The sequence below is a fragment of the Eurosta solidaginis genome, chromosome 2 (genome assembly GCF_040869045.1).
Source record: "Eurosta solidaginis isolate ZX-2024a chromosome 2, ASM4086904v1, whole genome shotgun sequence".
Taxonomy (NCBI): Eukaryota; Metazoa; Arthropoda; class Insecta; order Diptera; family Tephritidae; genus Eurosta; species Eurosta solidaginis.
In genome coordinates this window covers 13,959,064-13,985,133 of record NC_090320.1, presented here as the reverse complement: position 1 = coordinate 13,985,133, position 26,070 = coordinate 13,959,064, and the positions used below count along the sequence as shown (strand labels likewise).

Here is a 26,070-nt window from a genome sequence, read left to right as displayed (position 1 = left end):
CAAATCTTAAAAATGTGTGAGCTCTTTAAGAACTCTAACAACGGGATCACTCGCAGTTTAGTAAGTTCTTGTATTAGTTACAGTAGCAAACAAACCACCAAGCGAGAATGGCCGTCGCTCCTTTTTGCGGATTTCTATAAAAAATACCTACGTAAATCTGTGCGCACAAACGAACACTGCGTAGTTTGCTCCATCAGTAAGGGGGGTGGGGGAAGACGGAGGAGGGAGGGAGAGAGGGAGTCCAGAATGTACTTGGGTAGCCGGTCACAGGAACAATGAAAACTCGGTTGAAGTCCGGTGCATTGTGACAGGTTTTTGAGCAAATCACGGACACTTTAACAATAACGAGTGACATTCTTACCAATCTCAAGAAAACTGCAATTGGTATTTTACCGACTCCTGTTAGTCCACCAAGCAAACTTGGCCTGACTAATACTTACTTAATTGGCGCCTACTTAGTTTCTAACGACTCGTTTAGCTTAGAACGGCTTGGAGAGGTTCTTCTCTGAGCTTATGGTGTTGCTCAACGTCATTTTGCGCATCCGTATAACTTTTGCGAGGAAACCAAATTTAGGCATAGCGGTATATAGGCAGCTCCTTTTCGTGCTGTCGAAGGCGTCTTTAAAATCGACGGAGAGGTGATGTGGGTACATTTTTTTCGCGGTTTTTTCCAAGATTTTGCACATTGTGAAAATCTGGTCGATAGTAGATTTACCAGATCTGAAGCCGCACTGATAAGGTCAAATCAGCCAATTCAGGGTGGGCTTCAATCTTTCGCACAATACACTTGACCTCCTTTCTTGTAGACTGGGCCAAAAACAATTAGATTGCCAACGTCGGGCATGCACTCATCCGTAGATATTTTGCTCCTTACCAACTCCTCGCCGCCGTATTGGAATACCTCCGCAGGTAATTTATCAGCGCCTTCGGCCTTGTAGTTTTTTAATCTCTTTACGTTAGTTATCAGGTATCCATTATAATTACTGCAAAAATTTCTAGTATTCCGATGCATTATTCCTTCGAGCAGCATCTGCAGCTCATCGCAACAACCCGTTGTTCCTTTTCGCATCACGATAATGCTGCCATACGCAAATAGCCCTGTTTTCCGTTTCCGAGACACCTTGACATTCTTCATTTTTACTGGTTTTTAGCATTCGCCATACGTAGTGAGTGAGAAATGCTCGGCTACATCTCAAAGATTACTCTTAGTGCGCAGGTGTGAGTGAGTGCCGTCGTAAGCAGATTATCGACGCCAAACATTCTTTGTGTCGCTACGCTAACTTTCTCCGCTGCACTTAGACGTTTGCGTGTTTTGGCTGTAAGAAGGTAGAGGCCCAGTCGCTATTTAAAATGGTAGTGAGCGCACATCCAAGACATTGTAACCATGCCTGCCGTTGATCACAACGTGATCGATATGGTTTCGAGTTCTTCGATCAAGAGACAGTTAAAAAGACTTGGTGTATCCTTTTAAGCTCAAACCTAGTACTGCAAATGTCATCCAGGACATTGATGCGATGCCTTCCGTCAATCATGACAACATTAATTTGTTTCTATGTTCTTTGATTCGGGGACAACCAATTAGCTTCGTGTATTTCTTAAGGCTGAACCCGGGTACAATTTTCTAGTTTCTCATACAACTAGTCCTAAAGACGATTTGTTTTTTGAACAATTTGATGCTCCTAACAAGTTTTATTAATTCACAAGCTAAATCCTCGTTAGGAAAAGAAAAATTTCACATGGCACCTAAGTACACGTGTAGGTAAGCGTTTACAGTTGCAATAAGTGTTTGATCCATTACGTAGAATATTTAGAATGCGTTAAAATGTGTACTAAAAAATAAATCATGCTATTCATTCACAAAATATTCATACTTAAACAGTAAAAAATTTTGTACAGTAAGAAGCGGTTTAGAAACTAATTGAAAGGTATGCAAGTACAAGTGTGATATGCTGGCTGTCCATATACTAGTAAATATCTACTAAATGTAACCGATAGATATGTATTGAGCTTTTATATACTTCTCGAATCTCAGAAACTCAAAAGCAACAAATACAAAACGTACATCTAAAACCGACAAGAGTAGGCAGCTAAAAGTAGTTGTAGTTGTACTCCCCATGTACATACTTACAAGCATATATGTATGTATATACATACTTTGAAGTATGCACTGCCGCTTCGAGATATTCTAAAAACTTGCTTCGAGTAACAAAGCTTGTTGCGCTGTTATTACGATGCAAGAAATGTACAGCCAAGTTAAGAGCTCTCCTGAAGTGGGAGGCTTGTGGGCATTTGTATTTACATAGCAGAAGGCTTGCTAATATTTACAGCAATACATACATACATACCTGAAGTAAATGACTGAATTATTACCTGACTGCCTACACGTCTTCTAATATTCCTGCCTACCAACTTTGCGACCTTTCGTCCATAACAACCTTCTTGCTTATTGAAGTGCAACGAACAACAAATTTCCTAGCTTTTGTACAGCTCCAGTATAGCACACACATATACATACAAACAATCGGTAGGTATCTACACGAGGTTGACTAGGGTTAGCTGCAGCCCATACATCAGCTTATTTTGTGTGTTTATCTGCCGTCTTCTCCACTCTACTCACTGTCGATACGTCGTTGAATGCAAATATCTTTTGTCATCCTATTTACAAATGCTTGCTGCTCTTAAGAGATCGATTGCTACAACCACTATTTCCGTTGTTTTCTCATACCTCACCTTATATATTCTCGTAGTTACTTGTATGTTATGTACTCGAGGTGGCCTATTTTATCTACCACTCCTTTTGTTTGACATTCGATTGCCATACGTGTGTGTAGAGATATGAGTTGTATGTGTTTTGTTGCTCTATGCAGTGGGAGTTTTTGGTGGTATGAGTTTTTGATTGTAGCTATGTATAAACATCTTTCCAACTTCCCTCTCAATCACACGCTCATTATAGTTTTATGTTCTCTATTTGATAGTTCCGCCATAAGTATTGATACTGTGGCATATCTTCTAAGAAAATAAATTCCGGTACTCGAACATTTCATTCCGGACAATGCATCTCGTAAAACTCGGAAAACACGAAAAGTTCGTACCAGCGCAATTTCCAATGCTTAATGATTCCAATATATTTATGTAGGAAATGTAGAAAAAAAAAACTGTGGTTGGGCATACTGGAAGCATATGCTGGTCAATCATTGAGACCAACTTTCTGAATTTTGGAGTGCCTTTTAGACTTGCCGTGTATGTATGCCGAATTTGCGCACACCGAGTTATTGCTTATCCCTACAATTCGCAATCAATGTGGCGACGCTTCAGACGTTGCCAATCACTTTTCAAATTTAAGCATCCAAAACGACTTTCGTCTGCCTAAGCTCCATTATTATCTAGCTGGGGCTTTCGAACATCTGCTGCCCACCATTTCCTACCTCGCAAAAAACATCGACCTAGTATCTTCGGGCTCTGCAACACAGTTAATCACTCAAATATCAATGTAATTGTTTCGGTTTCAGTTTTGAAAAGCGCTTCAGTTTCTGTCGGCTATGTTTTCCATTTCGTTAGCTCTTATATTTAATCACGTTCACGCATTCGGTTCCGCTTTCGAGAAATTATGTGATTTCAAAGGTTTAGAGTTACATATTCGTTTTTCATTCTATCTTTTTCAAATCGGCCTCGGTTTTCAAAAAATTAAACAGCTTTTTTCCATTTCAAATTATAATAACGTTTACGGTTTCAGTTTTGAAAATGAAATGGTTCGAAGCGAATGCCCTTTGGGTTCTATTCAAAATCATATTATCGATTTCATATTATCGATTATTGAAATATGGTTTTCAGTTCACTCTTTTTGAAACCCGAGTAATGTTTTCTTTTTAAAACCGTTTCAAACGGGTTATGGTTTTTATTAACGGTTTGTTCTTTTTCAAATCAACGTAACTGTTTCCGTTTTTAAAAACACAAAAGGCAGAAATATTTACGCCTCACTTTTGTTCTGTTTAAAAAAATAAAAAGTTTCGGTAGTGCAAAAAATGTGCCAATTTCAACCAGTTAGTGTCCATTTCGGTTTTGAAAAATCAGAGCAACGGTTTCGCTTTTGAAAAATGAAACGGGTTTGAAGTATTGCGGTTTCATGCTCTTAAAAAATAAAATACTGATTAGGTTTTGGAAAATAAAGAAGCTCAAAGCGGCTGGAATCAGTATTCTGATTTTCAAAATGAAACGGTTCAAATACTGGTTTAAATTTTGAAAAATTAAACCGTCTTAAACGGGTACCACTCCGACTATGGTTTCGGTTTTGAAAAATTAAACTGGTTTAACAGTCTCAGTTTCGTTTCTTTTCAAATAAAAGCAGCTGCTACGGTTTTGGAAAAAGAAACGATTACAGCCACGGCACCGGTTTGAAACGATTACGGCTTCGATCGCCGTTTTGATATTTTATAAATCAAAGTATAAACAAAATGTAATTGTTTCCGTTCTCAAAAGTGAACAGATTTCCATCGTTGACAATAACTAATTTGGGTTTGAAATATTAAAGTGATGAATTCGATTGAAAAATTAAACGGATTAAACGGTAAAAAAAATCATATTACGAAAAAAAAGTAACATATTTTAAACAGTGGCAGATTCGATTTGGTTTTCAAAAATCAAAGTTGTGATCTCGGTTTTGAAAGATGAAACGGGACAAACGGTTATATTTGCATTCTCTAAAAATCAATGTATAAAAACAAAGTAATGGTTTTGGTTGTCAAAAATGAAACTGGTTTAACAATTTCAGTTTCATTCCTTTTGAAATGAAAGCAACTGCTTCGGTTTTGGAAAAGCAAACGGTTATAGTCAGGGTACAGGTTTGAAACGATTACGGCTTCGATATTTTATAAATCATAGTATAAACAAAGTGTTATTGTAACAGTAACGATTTCGATTTTGAAAAATCAAAGTAACGGTATCGGTTTTGAAAAATGAAACGGGTTCACTGGTTAAGGACTCATTCCTTTTCAGATAAAAGTTTTGGCAGTTAAACGGTTCCAAATGATAACAGTCACGGTTTCGGTTAAAAAAAACTGTTTCAAACGGTAACACCTCGTTTTTGGTGTAGAAAAATGGAGTGGTTGTTTATTATTATTATGTGTCTGATATAAAATTTACAATCTTTCTGATTCATATATAAAACAATTTAGTTCCCTCATGAAATAACAAAGTGAAACTTGAAATAACCTTGAAAGACATCTGCAAGTTCAATATACAGGTGACGGTTGCTTCTCTCATAGTAAATTACTCTGAATATAACTTAATTTGCTTGTTCCTCTGTGCATTTGTTATGCATTCGAACCCATGCCTAATGCCGATGTTAAATAGTGTGTGACATGGCGTATGAGCAACTCCTTTTAGTATAAACGAAAATATTAGTCAACTTTTGAATAGATAAAAAGACTAAATGTCAACAATTACATTGAGGCCTCTATGTCATGCCAAAATTTATTAAATGTAAGTATAAAACACATATACACGTACCAACATGTACCTACATGCATATATACTAAAGCAAGTAATGTTTTGAAAGTTCTTGTGTTGTATTGCTTTCGTTTGCTAAAAACCTCGGGTGGCTTAAGTCATTGGCCAACCGAACTGCCTGCTGCCATGCCAATTTTGCATTACTCTAAAATTTGCTCTTATGTATGTATATGTAAGTACGAAAGCAGGATGCATACACATTTTCTTATATACATGCATTAGTGTGAGGGTGTGTGTGGTTGTGCCTGAATTTGCATTTGCATTATGGCTTGCCGAGTTTTAGTTAAGTACTTTGCCAGTCAGTTATCGACGATTTTTTGGTTTGCTTTCAAATGCATATAAATATGAGTATGCAATGCATATACACAAATATAAACATACTTACATGCATACATATACATATATCTAAGTGTAAATTGCGCAAATGCTTGTTTATATGTCTAAAATTTGTTGGCTGCTACTTTACTTTACTCGAACCTGGCCTTCCACTCTGGCCTGTGCCTTCTGCTACGTGTTCGGTTGACAAGAATGCCGGAAGATTTAGTTTTAAAACTGGAGCAATAGGTTAATATATGTATGTAAGCTTGTTTGCATTGTAATCAGGCAGCTTTTCTATATATATATACATATCTGTTTACGACAAATAACAACAACAACGTACACGTAAATGAATAAATGTGTGATGATCGGTATAGTATACAATTTTCTTCCTTTCTCTGGCTGTGTGTGTGTTTGTGTCTGTAATTTTGAAAATTTCGCACTTGCACTTGTGTGTGTCTCGGCATGTGTTTGCAAAACTTTCTACGTTTGCATTTCTCTCGCTCACTGTGTGTTTATATATTTCTGTATGTGTGTGTATGTGATTTTCAACCTTGAAAGTTGTATAATAAAATTATAAGAACCAAAATGGCCAAGCATTCGAAAAGTTTTTAATATATTTTTACCTACATATACATACATACAATCATATGTATGGATGTATCTGCACATCCAGCCAGCTAACGTCCTTATAAATAAATGTTTGTATGTATGTAAGGTGTACGCAGGCATAAGTTTGTTTATTTTGTAGAAAAGTTTAATACTTACTTGGCACACTTTCTATCTATTGCCGGCTTTTTAATGCAGACAGCATGTCTGGAAAGTTTAAATTGCCTTCCTCTCCTCTACCCTTTGTAAAGTTATTTGGCAACCCTTTTATCAGATGAGAAGTACGATCGAATGACAAAGCAAAGGGAGTTGAAAAGTATCAGCGAAAGCGAACGGACGTCAATTGAGGACACTTAACAATTATTCATTTTTTTACAACTAAATCTTTAATGTTTTATTAATTATAATCATTCAATAAATAAACTTATATTACAACTTAATCGTTGTGAAAGTATTACTCATTCTATCAAACGGCCATCCCGATAGAGTCAGAGTGGAATGTGAACTTCTGAAAAAAATTGCAGAAACGCCTACGACGAAGTTACATTAAAAATATCTACGTACAACAGTGTGTGCAAGTGTATTTTTGCAGTCACAACGAGAGACAATTTTTGCAAAGCGCAAACGGCACGCATAGCAAACGGCGCAACGAAGCAATTTTTGGAGTCTCAACGGCGACGGTAAAACACACAACGTTACATACACACATTGATGCGTAAACGGCGCAACGAATAAATTTTTGGAGTCTCAACGGCGATGGTAAAACACACAACGTTACATACACACGTTGAGACAGCATATATGTAAACGTATACAACATATATGTAAAAACAATTGCCAGACGAAATAGGCAAACGTGCACGAACAAGCAATACGAAGAATTTGAATTTGGTGTAGCAACGGCTAACCGAACGATACTGGTAGGCAGCGCTACAACAACAAAGATTGCAACGAAAACCACCCTTATTGTGTGAGCAAAAACGAAAGCAAGTAAGCGCAAGCATACTGGCAAAGAAAAAACGAATAGTTGTCAACGTATAGACAGCTAAAAGCAAAAATTGAATACAATTAATTCAACGACAAGAAGTGATTAAGACGCAAAAGTAAAATTCTAAGATGTTGAAGTTAACTACGCTTAAAGTTGCTCAACTTAATGAATTATTAAATGCAAATGGTGCAACAACGACGGGCACAAAGGCCCATAAAGTTGCAAAGCTTCAGGAGTTATTGGGAACGGACGAAATCGACCCAGATGAATTGGAGGAGAACAACACAACAAACGCAAGTGAGCTACAAAAACAAATTGATGGACTGAAGTCAGTTATGGAAAAATTGACAACAGCGATCACGACAATGGCACCTATTGCAGGCAGTAGCAGCGAACAAATAAATGTAAGTACGGAAAATGGTGGTACTACACCAGCACCTATAGGTGGAATTGAACATGCAACAAGTGTGCTATACGCACCACGGCAATCAACGATGACCATTCAAGATATGGTTGGAATTCTTCCCGATTTTGACCCAGTTAAAGGCACTATCACGTCAGGGCAATTCATAACGAAAATTGAACAATTAAAACAGAACTACAAATGGCCTGAGGTAATGGTATTAGTGGCGATACAACATAAATTGAAAGGCATGGCGAAACTTTGGTTGGATGCACAGCCGGTACACAGCAGTTGGTCAGATTTTGTGCAAGCGTTCTATGTAGATTTTCCGACTGGGTATAATACAGCTGAGGTGCACAAACTGATGGCCAACCGAAAACGTAAAAACAATGAAAACTATGTTGAGTTTTATTATGCGATGATATCTATTGGGCGTCAGGGTGCGCTTGATGATTTGTCAATTATTACGCACATAATTAGCGGGTTAAATGATAATGCATTATCAAAGACATTAGCGGTAATGCGATTTAAATCTTGCAGCGAATTGCTGACAGCTTTAAAGAATTTAAAGGCAATGAGCAACCAAGTGACGATGAATACAGGTACAACACAGCAGCCAATAAAAGTAGAGGGCAAGTCCAACGTTAGGACTCCAGGGCAAGTAAAGTGCTACAATTGTAACGAGCTTGGACATATAGCGGCTAAGTGTTCACAGCCACAACGTAGGCCCAGGTGTACATCATGCTCAAAGACAGGTCACATCGCGAAAGATTGTACGAATAATAAGGCTACGGTGTTGGAGATTTCTAATGATAAGTACGTTAAGGAGGAGACTACTCCAGTAACAAAACAAATCGAAGTGGACGGCAAATCTGTAAATGCTTTTGTCGACACTGGCAGTGGATGTTCTTTCATTAAGAAAACAGTAGCAGACCTTATGCATAACAAAGTTAAGGTGCAAAAGCAATTTATTGGTTTCGGCGGGTGCAAGGTCGAAGCATCTGAAAAACTAGAGGCAAAGATAACGATGGAGAATATGCAACGACAGGCGACCTTGTATGTTGTAGAAGATAAGTTGCTACCTGATGACGTTTTATTGGGTCGCGATATACTACAGGAGTATGGCTATCGTCTAGTTGTTGATGACGGAGTCTATCATATCAACGAAGGCGAATATAATTTTAATATATCGAACGATTTATGCATCGAAGAGCGTGGTAATGTGCTAGATCTTTTACTAATGTTTAAGTCTTGTTTTGCAGAAGACATTTGTGACATTGGGCGAGTAAAGGGTACCGAGATGTCAATTCAGGTAACGACAGATAAACCGATTATAGGAAAGCGATACCAGGTTCCGTTTTCGCAGCGTCCAATATTGTCGGGTATAGTTCGTAAACTACTGGATTGTGGTATCATACGGAAAAGCGATTCACCAAATGCTGCATCAGTATTGCTGGTAAAAAAGAGCAACGGGGAAAGTCGAATGTGTGTCGACTTCCGAAGTCTCAACGAAGTTACGGTCAAGAAAAATTATATCATGCCAGTGGTAGAGGAACAACTCTCACGTTTAGCAGGAAATAAGTTTTTTACCACTGTTGACATGACGTCAGGCTATTATCAGGTTCCATTGGCAGAGGAATCTAAGAAGTATACGGCATTTTTGACACCAGAGGGTCTTTTTGAACATAATGTGATGCCCTTCGGGTTGGTCAATGCACCGATGGTCTTCCAAGAAGTCATCGTTAACGTTATAAAGACGATGAAGCATCCAGATAAGGTCATCAATTACGTCGACGAGGTTATTATTGCAACGAAATCTGTCAATGAAGGTTTAGAAGTTTTGCACGATTTTTTGACAGCAGTTAAACGTCACGGTCTTACGCTGAGGCCAACGAAAAGTACATTTCTGGCAGAGGAAGTCCAATTTCTTGGACATGTTATCAATCGTGAAGGTATACGACCAGGTGAATGTAAGACAAAAGTAATCGAGGAGTTTCCGGTTCCGTCTACGGCAACAGAGGTACGACAATTTTTGGGTATAACCGGATACTTCCGTAAATTTGTAAAGAACTATGGTGTTGTAGCACGACCGCTTACAGCATTGTTACGTAAAGGTGCAATTTTCGAATGGACACATTTGCAACGAGATGCTTTTGAGGCACTTAAGGGCGCTATTACCACAAAACCGGTTTTAGCCATGTATGATGAGACAAAAACGCATGAAGTGCATACAGATGCCAGTTCTAAGGGTCTGTCTGGTGTGCTTATGCAACGTGAAGAAGGTGGGCTGAAGCCTGTATTTTACTTTAGCAGGCAATGTAATGATGCCCAGCGTAATTATGCGAGCCATGAATTGGAAGTTTTGGCGATTGTCGAAACATTGCAGCGATATAGAATGTATTTGATGGGAAAACATTTTAAAGTGCTAACGGATTGTAATGCGGTGGCAGCAACGAAAGCAACTACGGCGCTGTTGCCTCGTATAGCTAGATGGTGGCTCAAATTGCAAGAATTTGATTTTGAGTGTGAGCATCGTCCAGGAGCGAATAACGAAGTGGCGGACGGGTTGAGCCGATGTCCAACTCTTCCATCAACTGAACCCATGACGATTGCCGATGCAGTGTACGCTGTTACTACCATTTCGGAAGATTGGGTAGCAACGATGCAAAGGCAAGACGACAAGCTAAGGCAGATTATAGAAATCATCAACGGCAATGATGGGTTGAACGCAAAACAAATTAGAAGTGACTATGTGATACATGGGCATCGATTGTATCGTAAGATGGGCAATGACAAACGTTTGGTTGTTCCACAAGCTGTAAGGTGGCGATTAGCAAGGGCATGTCACGACGAAGCAGGGCATTTTGGTGTGGACAAAACTGTTGAACGCATATCAAAAGATTTTTGGTTTGCCCGAATGCGACCATATGTAAAGTCGTACATTGAATCTTGTCCAGACTGCTGTTTGAACAAGGTGCGCGGAGGGAAACGAGAGGCACAACTACATGTTGGGGAAGTGGTACCCATTCCGTTCAGAACTATACATCTTGATCATTTGGGACCATTTGTGCGAAGCAAGCATGGCAAGTACTATATTTTGGTTATCGTATGCGCGTTCACGAAATATGTTGTGTTAAAGGCGTTAAGCAACACAAAAACAAATCCAGTATTGAATGTTATGAAAGACTACATGACAGTGTATGGGCGTCCAAAATGCGTGGTCACCGACAGAGGGACAGCTTTTACGTCTAAGGAATTTGAAAAGTTTATGGCGGATCATGACATTCAACATATGAAGACGGCAGTGCGAAGTCCTAGAGCCAGTGGACAAGCCGAACGTATAAATCGTACAGTGCTAGCATCACTTAAGTGTAGCACTAAGAATGGGACGAGGCTTTGCCACAGCTCCAATGGCAGTTGAATTCGCAAACTAACGCTACGACTAGGCAGAGTCCTAATAGCTTGGTATTCAACTATAGGCTGAAAGATGTTACAATAAATCGGTTAATACAAGCTGTGCAAGACGAAGATGAATTTGAAATTACGTGTGACGACTTTCGAACACAAGCAGTAGGGGAACGAATACAGCAAGAGCGGCTTAAATGGAAGCAGCGTTTTGATGCGCAACATCGTGCACCGAAGCCGTATAACGAAGGTGATTTGGTATTAATCACTCATGTCCCTTCTCCTACAGGTATGTCTCATAAATTAGAGCCAGCATATAAAGGACCATACATCGTTACCAAAGTCCTTCCACATGACCGTTATTTGGTGGAAGATTTACCAGACCTGCAGAGGAGTCGCAAAAGGTATTCCGGGGTGTTTACCAATGACAATATGAAACCGTGGTGCACCTTAGGAGCAGAAGATTGCGACGAGACAAATTCAATTATCAACGATTCCGAAGAAGAGATAAATATAGAAAGTACCAACAATGCAAAATCGTCCAGGGGAGACGATTCATCAGGAACGGCCGAGCTGTAAAGTTATTTGGCAACCCTTTTATCAGATGAGAAGTACGATCGAATGACAAAGCAAAGGGAGTTGAAAAGTATCAGCGAAAGCGAACGGACGTCAATTGAGGACACTTAACAATTATTCATTTTTTTACAACTAAATCTTTAATGTTTTATTAATTATAATCATTCAATAAATAAACTTATATTACAACTTAATCGTTGTGAAAGTATTACTCATTCTATCAAACGGCCATCCCGATACCTTTTTATTTACTTGGTGTAGTTGGCCTCCTTTGATAAAATTGACTTCCGTTTTGTTTATATTTATTTTATTTTGACCTAATACTTACAAATAGTACTTCAGATTTTTCTACATTATATTTTGATGTTTTTCTATTTAAGGAAATTTGAAAGTTTAAAAAATTTCGGAAAGTGCAGTATTGAAGGATTGGTTGATTTAAATTGTGTTGTTGTATCCAAAGTTCTGATCCATAGCCCATTGTGTCCTCTAAACGATAAGCGGACCTTACTGAACCAGGTACCGCGGCTCGTACCACTTCGTAGAGTCAATAAATTTAACTATCGCTCATCTTAGCTGCGTGAGTTCCTAACAATAAGTGACCAGTGAGAACTTTGTCAAGAGACGATCGCCATACCTTATTAAGGGTGAAAAAAGTGCGTGCTTGCATGGAATTTAAAAGAGACCATATACATAGGTATGCTTACCGACTAATCTTCGGTAAGAATGTGGGCGGTCGTACCCCTAGTGGCCAGCTAATCAGCTCTACAGCTGCCTTCAGTATCTCTGGTATCCAGGTACCCATCAGAGATCTGCTTTGAGTACTAATAAAATTAGTGCACTTAGTCATGAGCCAAAAAATTGTGTCTAAATGTGTACTTAGTCAAGTACAGACAAAGACTATGAGTGATTAGCACATAAAATAGAAAATACATACGAGTGCCCCGTAACACATATGTCTCATACATATGTATATGACATTTTTGAGTATGAACTGATGTCATAGTCGCTTTTACTCAGTTGCACGTTGATTTCGTTTGTAATACACTTTATACTTCGTTTATCATCGGTTTTACTTTGGCGCTGTATTCAATTTAGTTTCGGGTACATCGTTGTGTTGCTAGCGTCAGAAGACTGATATGACTTTAATCATTTTATTGCACTGTTAGTCTTACTTATTCCAATTAGTGTTTTCGTATAACACAGCTGACTTTCTTGCTCAATAAGACAATTGAGTACTGAACTGCTTCGTTGCTCATGAGCGGTTATTCATTCAGTCGAAGCATGACTATGTAAACGTGTGTTAGTGGATATAAGTGCTTGATATTCTTTGTTTGCATACGCACTAATACAAATTTTTTGGTGCGTGCATTAATAACCTTAAAAGATGAATAGAATAATTGCAGCTCACTGGTACCCATATAATGCCGATACTCAGGTGCTTTGCGGCCTCGCTATCCGAGAAAATAATATCCACGGGTGCCAAATAATTTACAGCATCGCATATTACTAACATTTCTTAAGACCCAGGTCCGGTGAAAAGATACCACCCCCACCTTCCCATCAAGATTTAAGGCATCGGTAAATATATTGACGGCGCGCTGAACACCATATTGCCTATTTAACCATTATTCTCATGTGGGTATGCACACTGTGTGATTTCTAGTGGAAATATTGCTAGGAGTGCAATACCAGTGAGTACTGGTACTGAAACTGGGCCTTGGTGCACAAAATCATAGCAAGACCACCATTCTTCAAAATGACGGTTTCTTTCATTCGCAGGGCTGCTATAACCAGATCAAGTGGTGGTAGATTCATGAAAAATGTTGAGAGCAAGATCGCCGAAAAGCACTGGATGATATATTGTTGAACAAAGATGGAGAGATAGGGGAAAAGGGGGTGAGAGGAAAGAGGGAGTTAACAGAAAGGGACAGGCGAAGATAGAAAGAGACACAACCGCGAACGCAGAGAAGGAAAGGAAAAGGGAAGTAAGGAGCGAAGAAAAATAAGAGCAAAAGGGCTAAAAAAGGAAGAGACGGTGCGGTATAGGGGTGAAAAGGGTAGTGAGAGTAAGGTTTAACAACTCTTAAAAGTCATGTAGATAAAGTAAAGTAGACGAAACATAAAAAAATTGTCGATAATAATGTGGCAAGGTAAGAAAAGGAACCGAATGAAACGGAAGGGAAAGTAAGGGAAAACGAAAAGGAGGGGAGATTCAAGGAAAGATTGCAAGTCAAAACGAAGACAAAAATGAAGCCGGAACCATAGCGGGACGGCGTGTTAGGAATTTGCTATAGAAGTTATAGCGGGTTGTTATCGACGAGATATGGACGTCTTATCGATTTTTTATCGAGTTGTTATAGGACAGGTTTTGAAAAGTTATCGATATATTACGTTAAGTTTTTTTTGTTATCGGCGTGTTATCGCAAACATCGATTTATTATGGAAAAGGTATAGAATTACTATCGAAAAGTTATTGATATGTTATCGAAATTTTGTCGATTTGTCATCGGAGTGCTATCGATTTGTTTACGGTTTAAGTCGGTAATAAGCCGATAAGAAACCATATAGAAGCTGATGACTCGCCGTTAGCAAAACGATAACTCGACGAAATTTTCGCTATCGATGATAAGCTGACAATAAAACAATAACTTGTCGGTATCGTATCGACTTTTACGATTACTTAGTATACCCGCCTTTGTTGACTTCAAGAAAGTGTTTCCATATAATCTTTATATTCTCTTGTTATTAACAAGGTTATTGTGCGTTAGCTTTTTTTTCCAAGAACGAAACATTTCAGGATACTACGCGGAATTCAAGATGGCCAGTCAGAGAGTTAATTCAATCCCCAATATAATCCAAAACCTCAGCCTTTTTCGGCTAGGGTTTTGACCTTGTGTGAGATGTGCACTTTGTGAGATATGCTACTTCCATCAACAACGCTTAATACTTCCTGATTAACTGAATCATTGTTAATCAATCAAAAATGTGCTGAGTTACCACATAAATGATAGTTAGCTTATTAATAATCTTAGATGTCAATCATAATTTGTAAGACTACATTTTAACATATTTTTTTAATAGTCAAATCTTCTATTAGTAAAATTTCATCAATGCTGTTTTTGAACTTTTTAAATTGTTTTATCTTTCTTCATCTCAAATATTATCTACTGCCAAGATACTTTGTTTTATGTACACGTTTTTCTACCTGCATATATACTTGTGTACATATGTATGTATATTTAACACTTTTGTGAAGCAACAAGTTCAAGAGCATTAACGCGAGATACGTCAAATTTCAGCAAACAAACGAAAACAAAAAATTAATTTTGGCTTTTAAGGTGTGTGTACAAGTCGAATGTGCAAGTATGTATCTTCTGTATAAATATTTGTGTTGACTAAATATATTTTAATTAAATTCAAGTTCTAAGTGCAATGTTAGACATTGTTGTTAACATAATGACATTTATGCCTTCCTTTTTGAGTATAATGCTACACTAAAATCGATAAAAATTGTTAAAGTCTTTTTTTTAATACTTAGAGAGTATGTGTGTATTATTATTATTATATTCTTTACCCACAATCAACAAAATAGCTAATTAGGCGTAGTACTACCTGGTAGTAAGGACAGTCAAATGAACTTTTGCTCTTTCGTATTTACTTTGGTAGCAAAAAAATATTTGCTCGTTATGTACAATTATGTTTCCTTTGTTGTTGCTAATTTTTTGTTTCATCTCTCTCTCTCATTTTAAGTGTTATTTATCTGTACTTTGTATTGTAGTTAAGAATCATTGTTTTACCGTTTTGATCTTTCGCTGAAGTAAGATACATAAAAGCAAAATATTTATGCTCAGCACTTGAACTAAAATACTTTAAGCATTAATTTAATAATTTCATTTATTTAGCGCTCGAGTATGCGTTAAGAAGTCTTCCAAAAGACCTAAGTAAGCGTGCTACTAAAATGTACATCCATTCATAAATGCTGCATAAAAATGTTTCTTTCATAAAAAGGATAAAGTGCAACTTAAAAATAAATAATAGTGGAATTACCAACAACATACCAACAAACTTACTAAGCTTTTAGAGGAACTGTAAAGAATGAAAATAGATTACACTAACGCAAGAACTAATCGTTTCAATCAATAAAAAAAAAGTTACTATTTATCGTTAAAGAAACACAAGTGAATCCTTTTTTTATGTAAAGTAAAAAAGTGCACAAAAAAAAAATATTTCTATAAATTGTAGCCGACATATCCTAAGAAGTGCTAAAAATATTAATATTTTCAAAAACTTTTGAAAGCGTATCTGAACTATCAAACTAAAAGAAGATGCTAAATTAATTCACTATTGACAGTTATTACAAACCGGTGGAAGCAAGCTGGGAATTATTGAAGTAAATAAATTAAAATAAAGCGAACCTTCCAGAACTTTTATCAACGAAATAAAAAAAAGGCAAGTAAAACTTAAACAATAACTAAATGAAATAAAAAAAAATTAAATACAAACATTTTAAAAAAGATAAATAAAAAGCTTAAAAAAAATAAAAAACTTAAAAAAAAATTTTAATTAAAATAATATCGAAAAATAAAACTAAAATAATAGGTTAGGTTAGGTTGAACTGGCCGGTCCATGAGGACCTCACATAGACTGATTGAGTCCGTAGTGTTATCAGAAGTTTGTTTTAACGACCAAACTGAAAAACCCTATCAAAAACCAGGATCTATGTTATAAAATAACTCCGTCCTCTTGGAAAATACTAGAAGCTACCTAGGACTTAAGCCACTTGCTGCTTCTAGATCTGACAGCTGTATCACTCCTAATAGCCGGAGTCTTAGCCTGACATATGCAGGGTACGAGCACAGAACGTGCTCGATCGTTTCCTCCTCCAACCCCCACTTCCTACATCTGCTATCACTGACCAAGCCTAATTTAAAGGCATGTGACGCCAGAAGGCAGTGTCCAGTCAGAATACCCGTCATGAGTATACAGTCATCTCTTTTTAATGATAGAAGCAACTGTGTTAGTCTAAGGTTGTAAGAACTACACATAACCTTCGACACTTTACAGCCCCGCGCTTGAACCCACGTCTTTCCCGCTTGTTCGATCATGTGCACCTCACGCCTTCGCTTAATCTCGCCCAATCTAATTGGGACGTCTACGGAGCAAGCTTCAAGGGATGCGCCCTTTTTAGCTAGTTTGTCCGCATTTCATTCCCATATGCCCTGGAACCCAATATAGATGTATGCTTCTCCCTGTCCCGATTCTCTCCAGAGACCGCTTACACTCTAACACGCATTTATATGCTGTGCTATGCGAGATTATTGCCTTAATTGCTGCTTGACTGTCAATATAAAAGTTAACACGGTTGCAGCTTAAGCTATTCTCTTCCAGGGTTTCTACTGCTTTGGTTACGGCTAATATTTCCGCTTGGAAAACGCTACAGTAATCCGGCAGCCTGTAGGATCTGCTTATTTCCGGATCAGCGCAATATACCGCAGACCTTACTCCTTCCACTACTTTGGAACCATCGGTGTACACATGTATCGCCTCGTCCGCCATTTGCGCACCCTTGCCCCGAGCCTGGTTGCGGTCGTTAATGCTTTGTTCTTTGCTACCAGGTCTACAGGTGGAATGTGTAGAATGGCATATTGCAGCCGTCGGGGTTGTTTTCAGGGCTCCCGTAATGCTAAGCATCGATAGTCTGCATACCCCCTCTAATTTTTTGAGGTATGTTGTTTTTTGTGTGGTTTTCCACCAAACAAGAACTCCATAGTATAGAATAGGGCTTACAATCGCTGTAAAAACCCAATGAGAAAGAGAGGGCGATAGGCCCCACGTACACCCCAGCATTCTTTTACATGCATAGAGTGCCGTTGAGGCCTTCAAGACAAAAAATTTGGGAAAATTTCAAAAAATAAAAATTTAACGAAAAAATAGGATAATAATGAAAACTAAAAAAAAATTAAATGCGTAAAACCTAAAAAATGTACTGTAAAGTATGTAAATAAAACCATAAAAAAATAATCGAATAATAATTTGTTGTTTAGCCAAATAATAAAAAAAGACCTTCCAAAATAATGTATTAAAAACAGACAAATTTAGATAAAATTTAAAAAAAGAAATTAAAAAAATTTAACTAAAATTAAAAAGATATTAAAAAAAACTATGCATGAAATTAAAAAAAATTCAAAAAATTTTGAGAAATAAACTAAATGCTAAAGATCTTATATTATATTAAAAAAATTACAGAACAAAATAAAAAATAAAAACAAATCATAAAAACGTAAAAAAAAATATATAAGCATGAAAGGTAGTATAAAAAAATATAAAGAAGTATAAAAAATAAAAATAAACTTACGAAACAAATAAAAAATAAAGATATTGAAAATAATTAAATATAAAGCAATGACGAACACAAAGCAAAATAAATAAGTATTCAATTTAAAAATAGCATAGAAAGCGCCTCTTAAACGACATCAAAATTGCGAATAAAAGTTACCTAAGGTAAAACAAGAAAAATTAAATAAAAAAATAAGTAAGGAAACTAAAAGCATAAATAAACTGAAAAACAATAAAAAATAACAAATCTTATTAAAAAGTAAATAAATTAAAAAAATTCGTTAACAGAAAAATGTATAAAGTAAATAAAGTAAAAATACATAATTGGATTATTACTGGGTGGTTCCCAAAGTTTTTAATACAAAGTTTATCCAATTTTTCAACAAAAGAAAACAATTTATTCACATAAAGCCAATAAGAAATATTTAAAATTAAGAAGTTTAAAAAAAAGTTGTTTTATTAAATAAAAAATATTTAAAAGACATCCTAAAATAATTCTACCTTAAAACTAATTACACGCAGGAGAAAATTTTAAATTTACATCGAATATACTATTTCTTTGTGTAAAAAAATGTATTGAAAATTTTTTGAAAAACGGTAAAATAACGAGTACATATAAACAGAATTAAAAAAAATGCCTTAAAAAGTTGTAAGATTAAAAGTGGAACAAAAATTATGAAGAAGAAATGAAGCAATTGAAAAATAAAAATAGTAAAGTAAACTAAAAAGTAGGAGCAGTTTAAAAACTAAAAAAAAATAAGAAATTATTAATTATTAAGAAATTTGAAAATAAAAATTGGATGTGTTATAAATACATAGATTACAAGCTTAGAAAAAAATTAAAAATGAGTAATAGTATAAAAGTTAGAGTAAAAAATTTTAATAAAAATAAATTTTAAATGTGAGACATAGTAAAAAAATAGTACAATAAAAAAAGTACGAAGAAAAAACGGTAAAACAAAAATAAGCTAAAAAAAATTAAATAAAAAAATAAAACAAAATGAATAAAAAAATAATAATAATTAAAACAAAATAAATAAAAAATAACAAAAAAAATGTTAAAAAAAAATTAAAAGAAAAAATTATGAAAATAAAATAAAATAAAAGCATAAAAGATAAAAAAATTGTATCAATTTTTTTTTGTTAAAATGCAAATAAGTAAATAATAAAAGATAAATCAAAAATAACATCATAAAAAGAAGAGAACATAAACAAAAGCTGAAAAACTAGTTTTTAAACCTAATAATAAAATAAACTTAAAATTATTTGAGTCATATTTTACAACTGTACGAATTCATCTTAGTAGACATTTTGAAAAATTGGTTTCCTGGATGATATAGAACGTAAACATTTAACCCCGACTATCAGGATTTTACGTGGGCTTTTCCTCTCTTCCGTCTCCATAGAAAAAGGGTCTGATGAAGTATCGCCGGGTCCCGAAACATACAATCCACCCCTCCCTGCGTTTGGAAAAGTTTGTTACCAAAATTCAAATTTTTCATTAGAAAAATACATGGAATGTCTTAAAAAAATATTGCAAACTTTTAATCTATGTCGACTTCAAAAGATGTACGAATATAGGTACTCCACATTAACGATGTTTTTGGATTGCCTGTCATCTACAAAGTAACAGTAGTAACGAAGGCCGTTTAAGAAACACAAAACTGGATATTAATTTCACCGTTAAAAGAGTAAAGTTGTTCAATGCTACGCTATTTTATGTTTACGAGCGATGTTCTATTTTCTATGTAACCAGTTTTTCATAATTTTGGCTACACAACAACTTAAAAACTAATCAGAAAATCTAACCAAATTCCAGAAATCTAGTCAATAAAAAAAATAATATAAAAAAGCATCCATTATAAAATATGTCCTCACTCCTACAAATATCTACACAAGTTCTATTACTCTGCATCTGCTTCATTTCTTTACAACCGAGCACGGAAAGCTTTGAATTCCTAAGCAAACTTCGACAAAAAAAATCAGATACAATTTTAGCACATCTAATTGGACAAAAAACCTTGGATGATTTGCATGAAGCGGGCAAAGGAAATGTGCTCGTAACTGATTTGGATCGCCAGATGCGTCATCTCTTCGTAGACTTGCGACGTTATTCAATGAAGCGCAGCAACGAGCATATGACTGAGTTGTATGAAAAAACTCGTGCACAAGGAAAAATGCAAGAGATCATACCAGAAACAGAACCATTTCCTTGTGATCTAAGTTATGCACGTTCAACTTTTCCACCCACATCAGTGCATGAGTTACGTCCGGGAGATATCGATGTAATCGCCTCAATCGGCGACTCACTTTCAGCTGGTAATGGTATTATGTCCGATCGTGTGCTGCACATATTAAATGAGTTTCGCGCATTTTCATTCGCCGGTGGTGGTTACGGCGATTGGCGTTCATATTTGACTTTGCCTAATATATTGAAAGTATTCAATCCCAATCTTTATGGTTATGCCACTGAAAATGAGCTAACTATTGATAGTACATCACATTTGAATATCGCCGAACCAATGATTATGTCACGTGATTTACCATATCAGGTGAGCGTACTCATCGAGCGCATGCGTCAAGATCCCAACATTGATGTCAAAAATCATTGGAAATTGCTTACTATTTTTGTGGGCAACAATGATATTTGTTCGGATATGTGTCATCATACGAATAAAACCGAATTCCTGCAACGTCATGAATTGGATTTGCGCCGTGCATTCACTCTACTGCGTGATAATCTCCCGCGAATGGTGGTTAATTTGATGACTGTGCCCAATCTAGTCGCTACGCTTCACCAAATGCAAAATGTACCCTTAAGTTGCTTTGCTGTCCACCATCTCGGCTGTCATTGTTTATTTAGTCATAATGTTGGTGAACGTGAATTGCTGCAGGATTATGAGTTTGTCGAACGTTGGCATGAAGTGGATCAGTATATCGCTCAACTACCCGAGTTTCAAACCAATGATTTTACTATACTCTATCAACCGTTTATTGCGCATATGAATGCACCGAAAAAGGATAATGGTGAAGTGGATTATCGTTACTTTGCAAGCGATTGCTTTCATTTTAGTCAGCTGGGTCATGCATCTCTGGCGAATACTTTGTTTAATAGTATGATGCAGCCTATGGGTCGAAAGTCAGTGCAGCCGACGCCAGCGTTTGGGTATTTTGAGTGCCCTACCGAGGAGCGCCCATTTATAGCAACACTCTACAATAGTTGGCAAAGCACGTGATACTTGGAGACATTGCAGATTTTATGTATGTGATTTGTGAAATAAAAAATATTGTCGTGTTTTGTTAGAAGCCAAAAATTATTTATAATTATATACGAATTAAAAAAAGTATTGAATTCACCTTCAGTTGAAATTTGATTTCCCTATATGTTTTTAGCGGTAAGTCCTTAAAAATCTTACGTAGACTGTATATCGCAAGACGTGTACACCATCTTGCGGCATTTGAATCTCACACAATCTGACCGAATGGTAATAACATGCCACTTTGTCTACCTTTATTTCTATCACTTATCTCCTCACCCCCGTTTGACTACAACTCCGCTTAAGACTAATCTTGTCTCCATCAGCCTCTTTTACCTTCCGCCTTGATCCCTACTTCTCTCCTTATGCTGCTCTAATTAGTTTATTTATTGCCTCCTTCATATTCAGCAGGGACTTGGATTTGGACTAGGGGACTGGGAATAAGGGATGGAGAAGAATACGACAAACTAGAGAGAAGAAAAACGGGGGAAGGAGTAAGATACTGAGAAAGAGATAGAGGTAGACGAATATTAGCAACACTAAGCCGATACTAAGCAGTAACTTGTATCTACATAAACGAATCAATCATTATGTCTACACATATGTACGTACACGCAGCGGAGAGAAACGCACAAACACATGCAGTAGGCAATAACTTGTGCAAGTATCACTCACATATACACGCGCATATGAAAAGCTATAACGTGCATCTGTAGTTATAGCTGGTAACTAAGTGAAATTCTAGAAACGCCTAGAAGTATGTGAACGAGGAAATCGAAGAGTATAAAAGAGCGCCAGCTGAGGCATGGCAATCAGTTTGATTTAAGCACGCTATCTGTTGAGAAGTAGAAGTGTTATTGTGAAAGTAGTCTAATAAATACAATATTTCCATAATTGAATGTTGGAGTTATTTATTCAGCAATTTAGCGATACGAACGTTAGTAGAAGGTGTGAATTAAGCAGAGTTTCACTAAATTCGTTACAATATATAGGGATAGATGGAGCGGCAGAGGGAGAACGAATGGAAGCTGTGACGGAAATACGGAGTGGAAGAAAGAGACACAAAGAAAGAGAAAGACAGAAGTAGGAATGAATAAAATGATAAGGAAAAAGGCGAGCGAGGGGGAGGGAGAGCGAACTCTTCTTTTATCTGATTGAGTTCTGACAAGGCATAAAGCTTTCATATATAAACACATACATCCTAATTACCATTAAAAACACGACTTGCAATGCAATTGTATTCCCTTACTCCCTATCAAACTGTCTATCTCTGTTAGGGTCATCCCTTCACTCACAGTTAAAGCAGTTGTCAACAACCAACGCCCACTTTGATTTTAATTTAAAAATTGTGCATACTTTTTAATTTGTTTTGTTTTAAAAATATTTAATTAATCGAAATATATTAAAAAATAAAGAAATTGCTTATGAAGCGAGAAAAACGAACCAAAGCACATACATACATACATATGTACATAGCAACGGGACAAAAATGTGAATGCTGTTGTTAAACTTGGCCATAATATAGTGGTACCGTTAAAACGGTGGAGGATAATCATAGGCAAAAATGTTGGCTGGCTATGCTGAGTGGGTTTATTGTTGGTGTATTCTGATGGCAATGGCAAATGCTGACAACGCCCGTCCGGCAACCGGACAACCGTACCCGCCCAACAAAAAAATGCCGCGCAAACATTAATGTACATATATATGTACGTATGCACATTTAAATAAAAAATCATAAAAATTGTGAAGCGCAAAGCAAAAAAAAATGTGGGGATTAAAATTAAGGCGAATAAAAAAATGTTTAAAAATTCGAAATCCTTGTCATGATTGCCAACAGATAGATATTGCGGCCAAAACCATTCGACGAATGCTTACTACAACAATGGGCGTGCATTTCATATGTATGTATGTATGTGTGTCTCAGCTTGAATTAATATGGTTTATTGCCATATGCAAACATAGAGAAGAGGCCATATTTGTGCTTGCTGTACTTTCATGTATGCATCAATCTGGCTTGTTGAGTGGATATGTATGTATGTGTGTGGAGCTATGGATTTGTCTATGAGTGTGATTGCTATTGCATGATTAAAGGGTCACATCGGCTGCAAGAGAGGTATGGGCCAGATTTCACGTTATCTATATGTATATATGTTTGTATTATTGTACCTCCAGTTGTGTGCAATACATTGGCAATAAGAATCCAAATACACCAAAGGTTCCTTTTGTTAAATATAAAATGACTATATTTGTAAAAAGCTTAGAAAATTTCGCTTTGTATTTACTGACCGGTCCATGAGTACCACACATCGACTGAATGAGTCCATAGTTTTTATAAGTATTTCGTAAACTTTCAAAGAGAATTCGAAGCAAATTTTAAAAATTTCAAACCTCTTAGACTTTAACCTGAATAGCCTAATAAAGCTTGAGACAGACTTTTCTTAATGCAAATATTTTCTTTAACGTTTTTAAAATATATTTTACCGTTTTTTACCCACCTTAATCACACACTCTGTTTTTTTTATTGATTTTTCATTATTTAAAAAAAATAAAAATTATGTTTTAAACGTTTATTTAAAGTTTTCTTTTAAAGTTTCTCTTCAAATTTTTTTTATCTATTTAAAAAAAAAATAAAAATATTATGCTAGAATAATAACATGCAAAAATTTTGAAATTTTTTAGTTTTTGAAAGCTTTGTGTAAACGCCTCGATGTAAACTTGTGAAATTTGTAATATATTTCAAATTATTTCATGTTTTTAAGTTTTTAAACGACTTGGGTAAACTTTCTTGAAATGAATTTTATTTTTTAATATATTAAATTAGCATTTTTAATAGGTGAAAAAAGTATAAGAAAAAACAAAAACCAAAAATATAATTCACAAAACTAAAATAATCATCAGGAAAAAAAATAGAATGAATAAAAAAATAAAATAGGTAAAAAAAAAAATTAAAATTAAAAATTAATAAAAAAATAAGAAAGAGAAACAATAACAAAATTATATAAAACAAAATTTAAAATATCTGAAAATAACTCTTAAGTTGTAAAGTGTGTGAAATCTATTATATATTTCTTTTTGTTTTTTTTTTAAACTAAAAAACTTTTTTTGTCAAACCTCAAAAACCTAATAATAAAAAAATGAAAACACAAAAGTTGACCTTGAAGTTAAGCAAAAAAATCATTTTTCTTTAAATATATAATATAAAAATATTGGCCCGTAATCTTAGTCGAAATAAAATAGAGTTTTATTGGTTTAAACATGGTTCTAAATTAAATGTCATTTTAAGTCTGTTATAGTCGTACTTAAACACTATTTTATCTCTAAAAAAGTATTTTAAATTTAAAATGACAAGAGCCCGATTTAAATTTTTTAAAATAGGTTTTAAGTTGGTGGTCTGCTGTCAAAAGTTGCGAGAAATTAAACAATTTGCTATTTAAACGCGATGAACTTAAATGGAAATGAAAAAAGGCTTCCCCGACAAGCAAATATACGTCAGGAGCTAATTTATTATACCTAGAATGCGTATTAATATGTTTGTGACGAAAATTACACAATCTTAAAATCTGCGATGGTTACTTGGCTCCACATATTGGAAATCTTTAATTAAGACTATTGCGCATTCAAAGATATTTGTGAGTTTTGATATTTTAGTATCTATCTTTTGAGCAAAAAGTAGCATCCTATACTGATTTTGGCATTAAATTTAGAAATAAATATTCAATGAGAGGAATTATTTACCACAGGCGTCGATTTTTAATACATGTCAAAAAATTTTGAGAAAGGTGTCAAATGACGCGTTTTAATTTCAATAATCCGAAGGTGGCAAAACAATACTTGTTCTCTGTCAAGATATTTTTGCAAAAAAAAGTTTAAGACTTTCATGAGGTTGATGTAATTTTGGTGATATTGTTGTACACAAAACAGAATTAACTAAAAAGGTGTTTTGTGCTGATACAATTTTCACCAGTTTCGCAGCCGTTTCAGGGTAATTATTCGGTTTTTTGTGAATATCTATTAATAAAAGAACATTTTCATATTTCCAACTTCTAATTGCACTGGATCACAAATTCCAACTTTCTTTCTGCATCAGAGACCCCATTATGAAATTCCTATGTAAAATCACCCCCTGATTCCGAAAATCAAGGTTATTTTTAATTCTATGGTAACGTTTTTGAGATATTTATGAATTACCCTTATTTCAAAAAAAAAAAAAAAAAATTGGGTCCACTTAATCATATATATCTCAAGAACGATTTGAGCTATTCCAAACCGGGTTTTAAAAGGTAATGAAGTTTGCTATAAACTGTGCATACAACACTTTTTGCGGGGCCCTGCAGATTCAAAGATAACGAACAATCATTACGGATTTTTTAAATTTTTTCTGTAAAAATATAAAAAAATTTGTACTTTGCGAGGAAGGATCTCGAAAACATTTTATTTTTTTGCAGATTTTTTCTTTTCTCTCCAAACTCTGTTTTATTACAAAAAAAAACAGCTTTCATTTAACAAAATCGATGAACTAATACAAAAGTTATAAGCATTCAAGTAAATATTCCCATTTAATACTTAAGTACCCTGCTGGTAGTTAGTATTCGTATATCCGTGAGTTAGCGAATATTAATATGTAGTCAAGTAAAAGATTACCATTTTTTATACGTGGAGTCAAGTAACCACGG

The 26,070-nt window shown here is 35.4% G+C and overlaps 2 protein-coding genes across 3 annotated transcripts in view; both read left to right on the top strand.

The window, feature by feature from the left end:
- LOC137239323 (neuroguidin) overlaps window positions 1-26,070 on the top strand; it is a 223,401-nt gene that overhangs the window by 67,098 nt on the left and 130,233 nt on the right. The window lies entirely within an intron of this gene.
- LOC137241987 (phospholipase B1, membrane-associated) lies at window positions 19,098-23,846 on the top strand. The gene has a single exon (XM_067769358.1). The coding sequence runs from the start codon at window positions 20,009-20,011 to the stop codon at window positions 21,374-21,376; it is 1,368 nt and encodes a 455-aa protein (XP_067625459.1). The 5' UTR covers window positions 19,098-20,008; the 3' UTR covers window positions 21,377-23,846.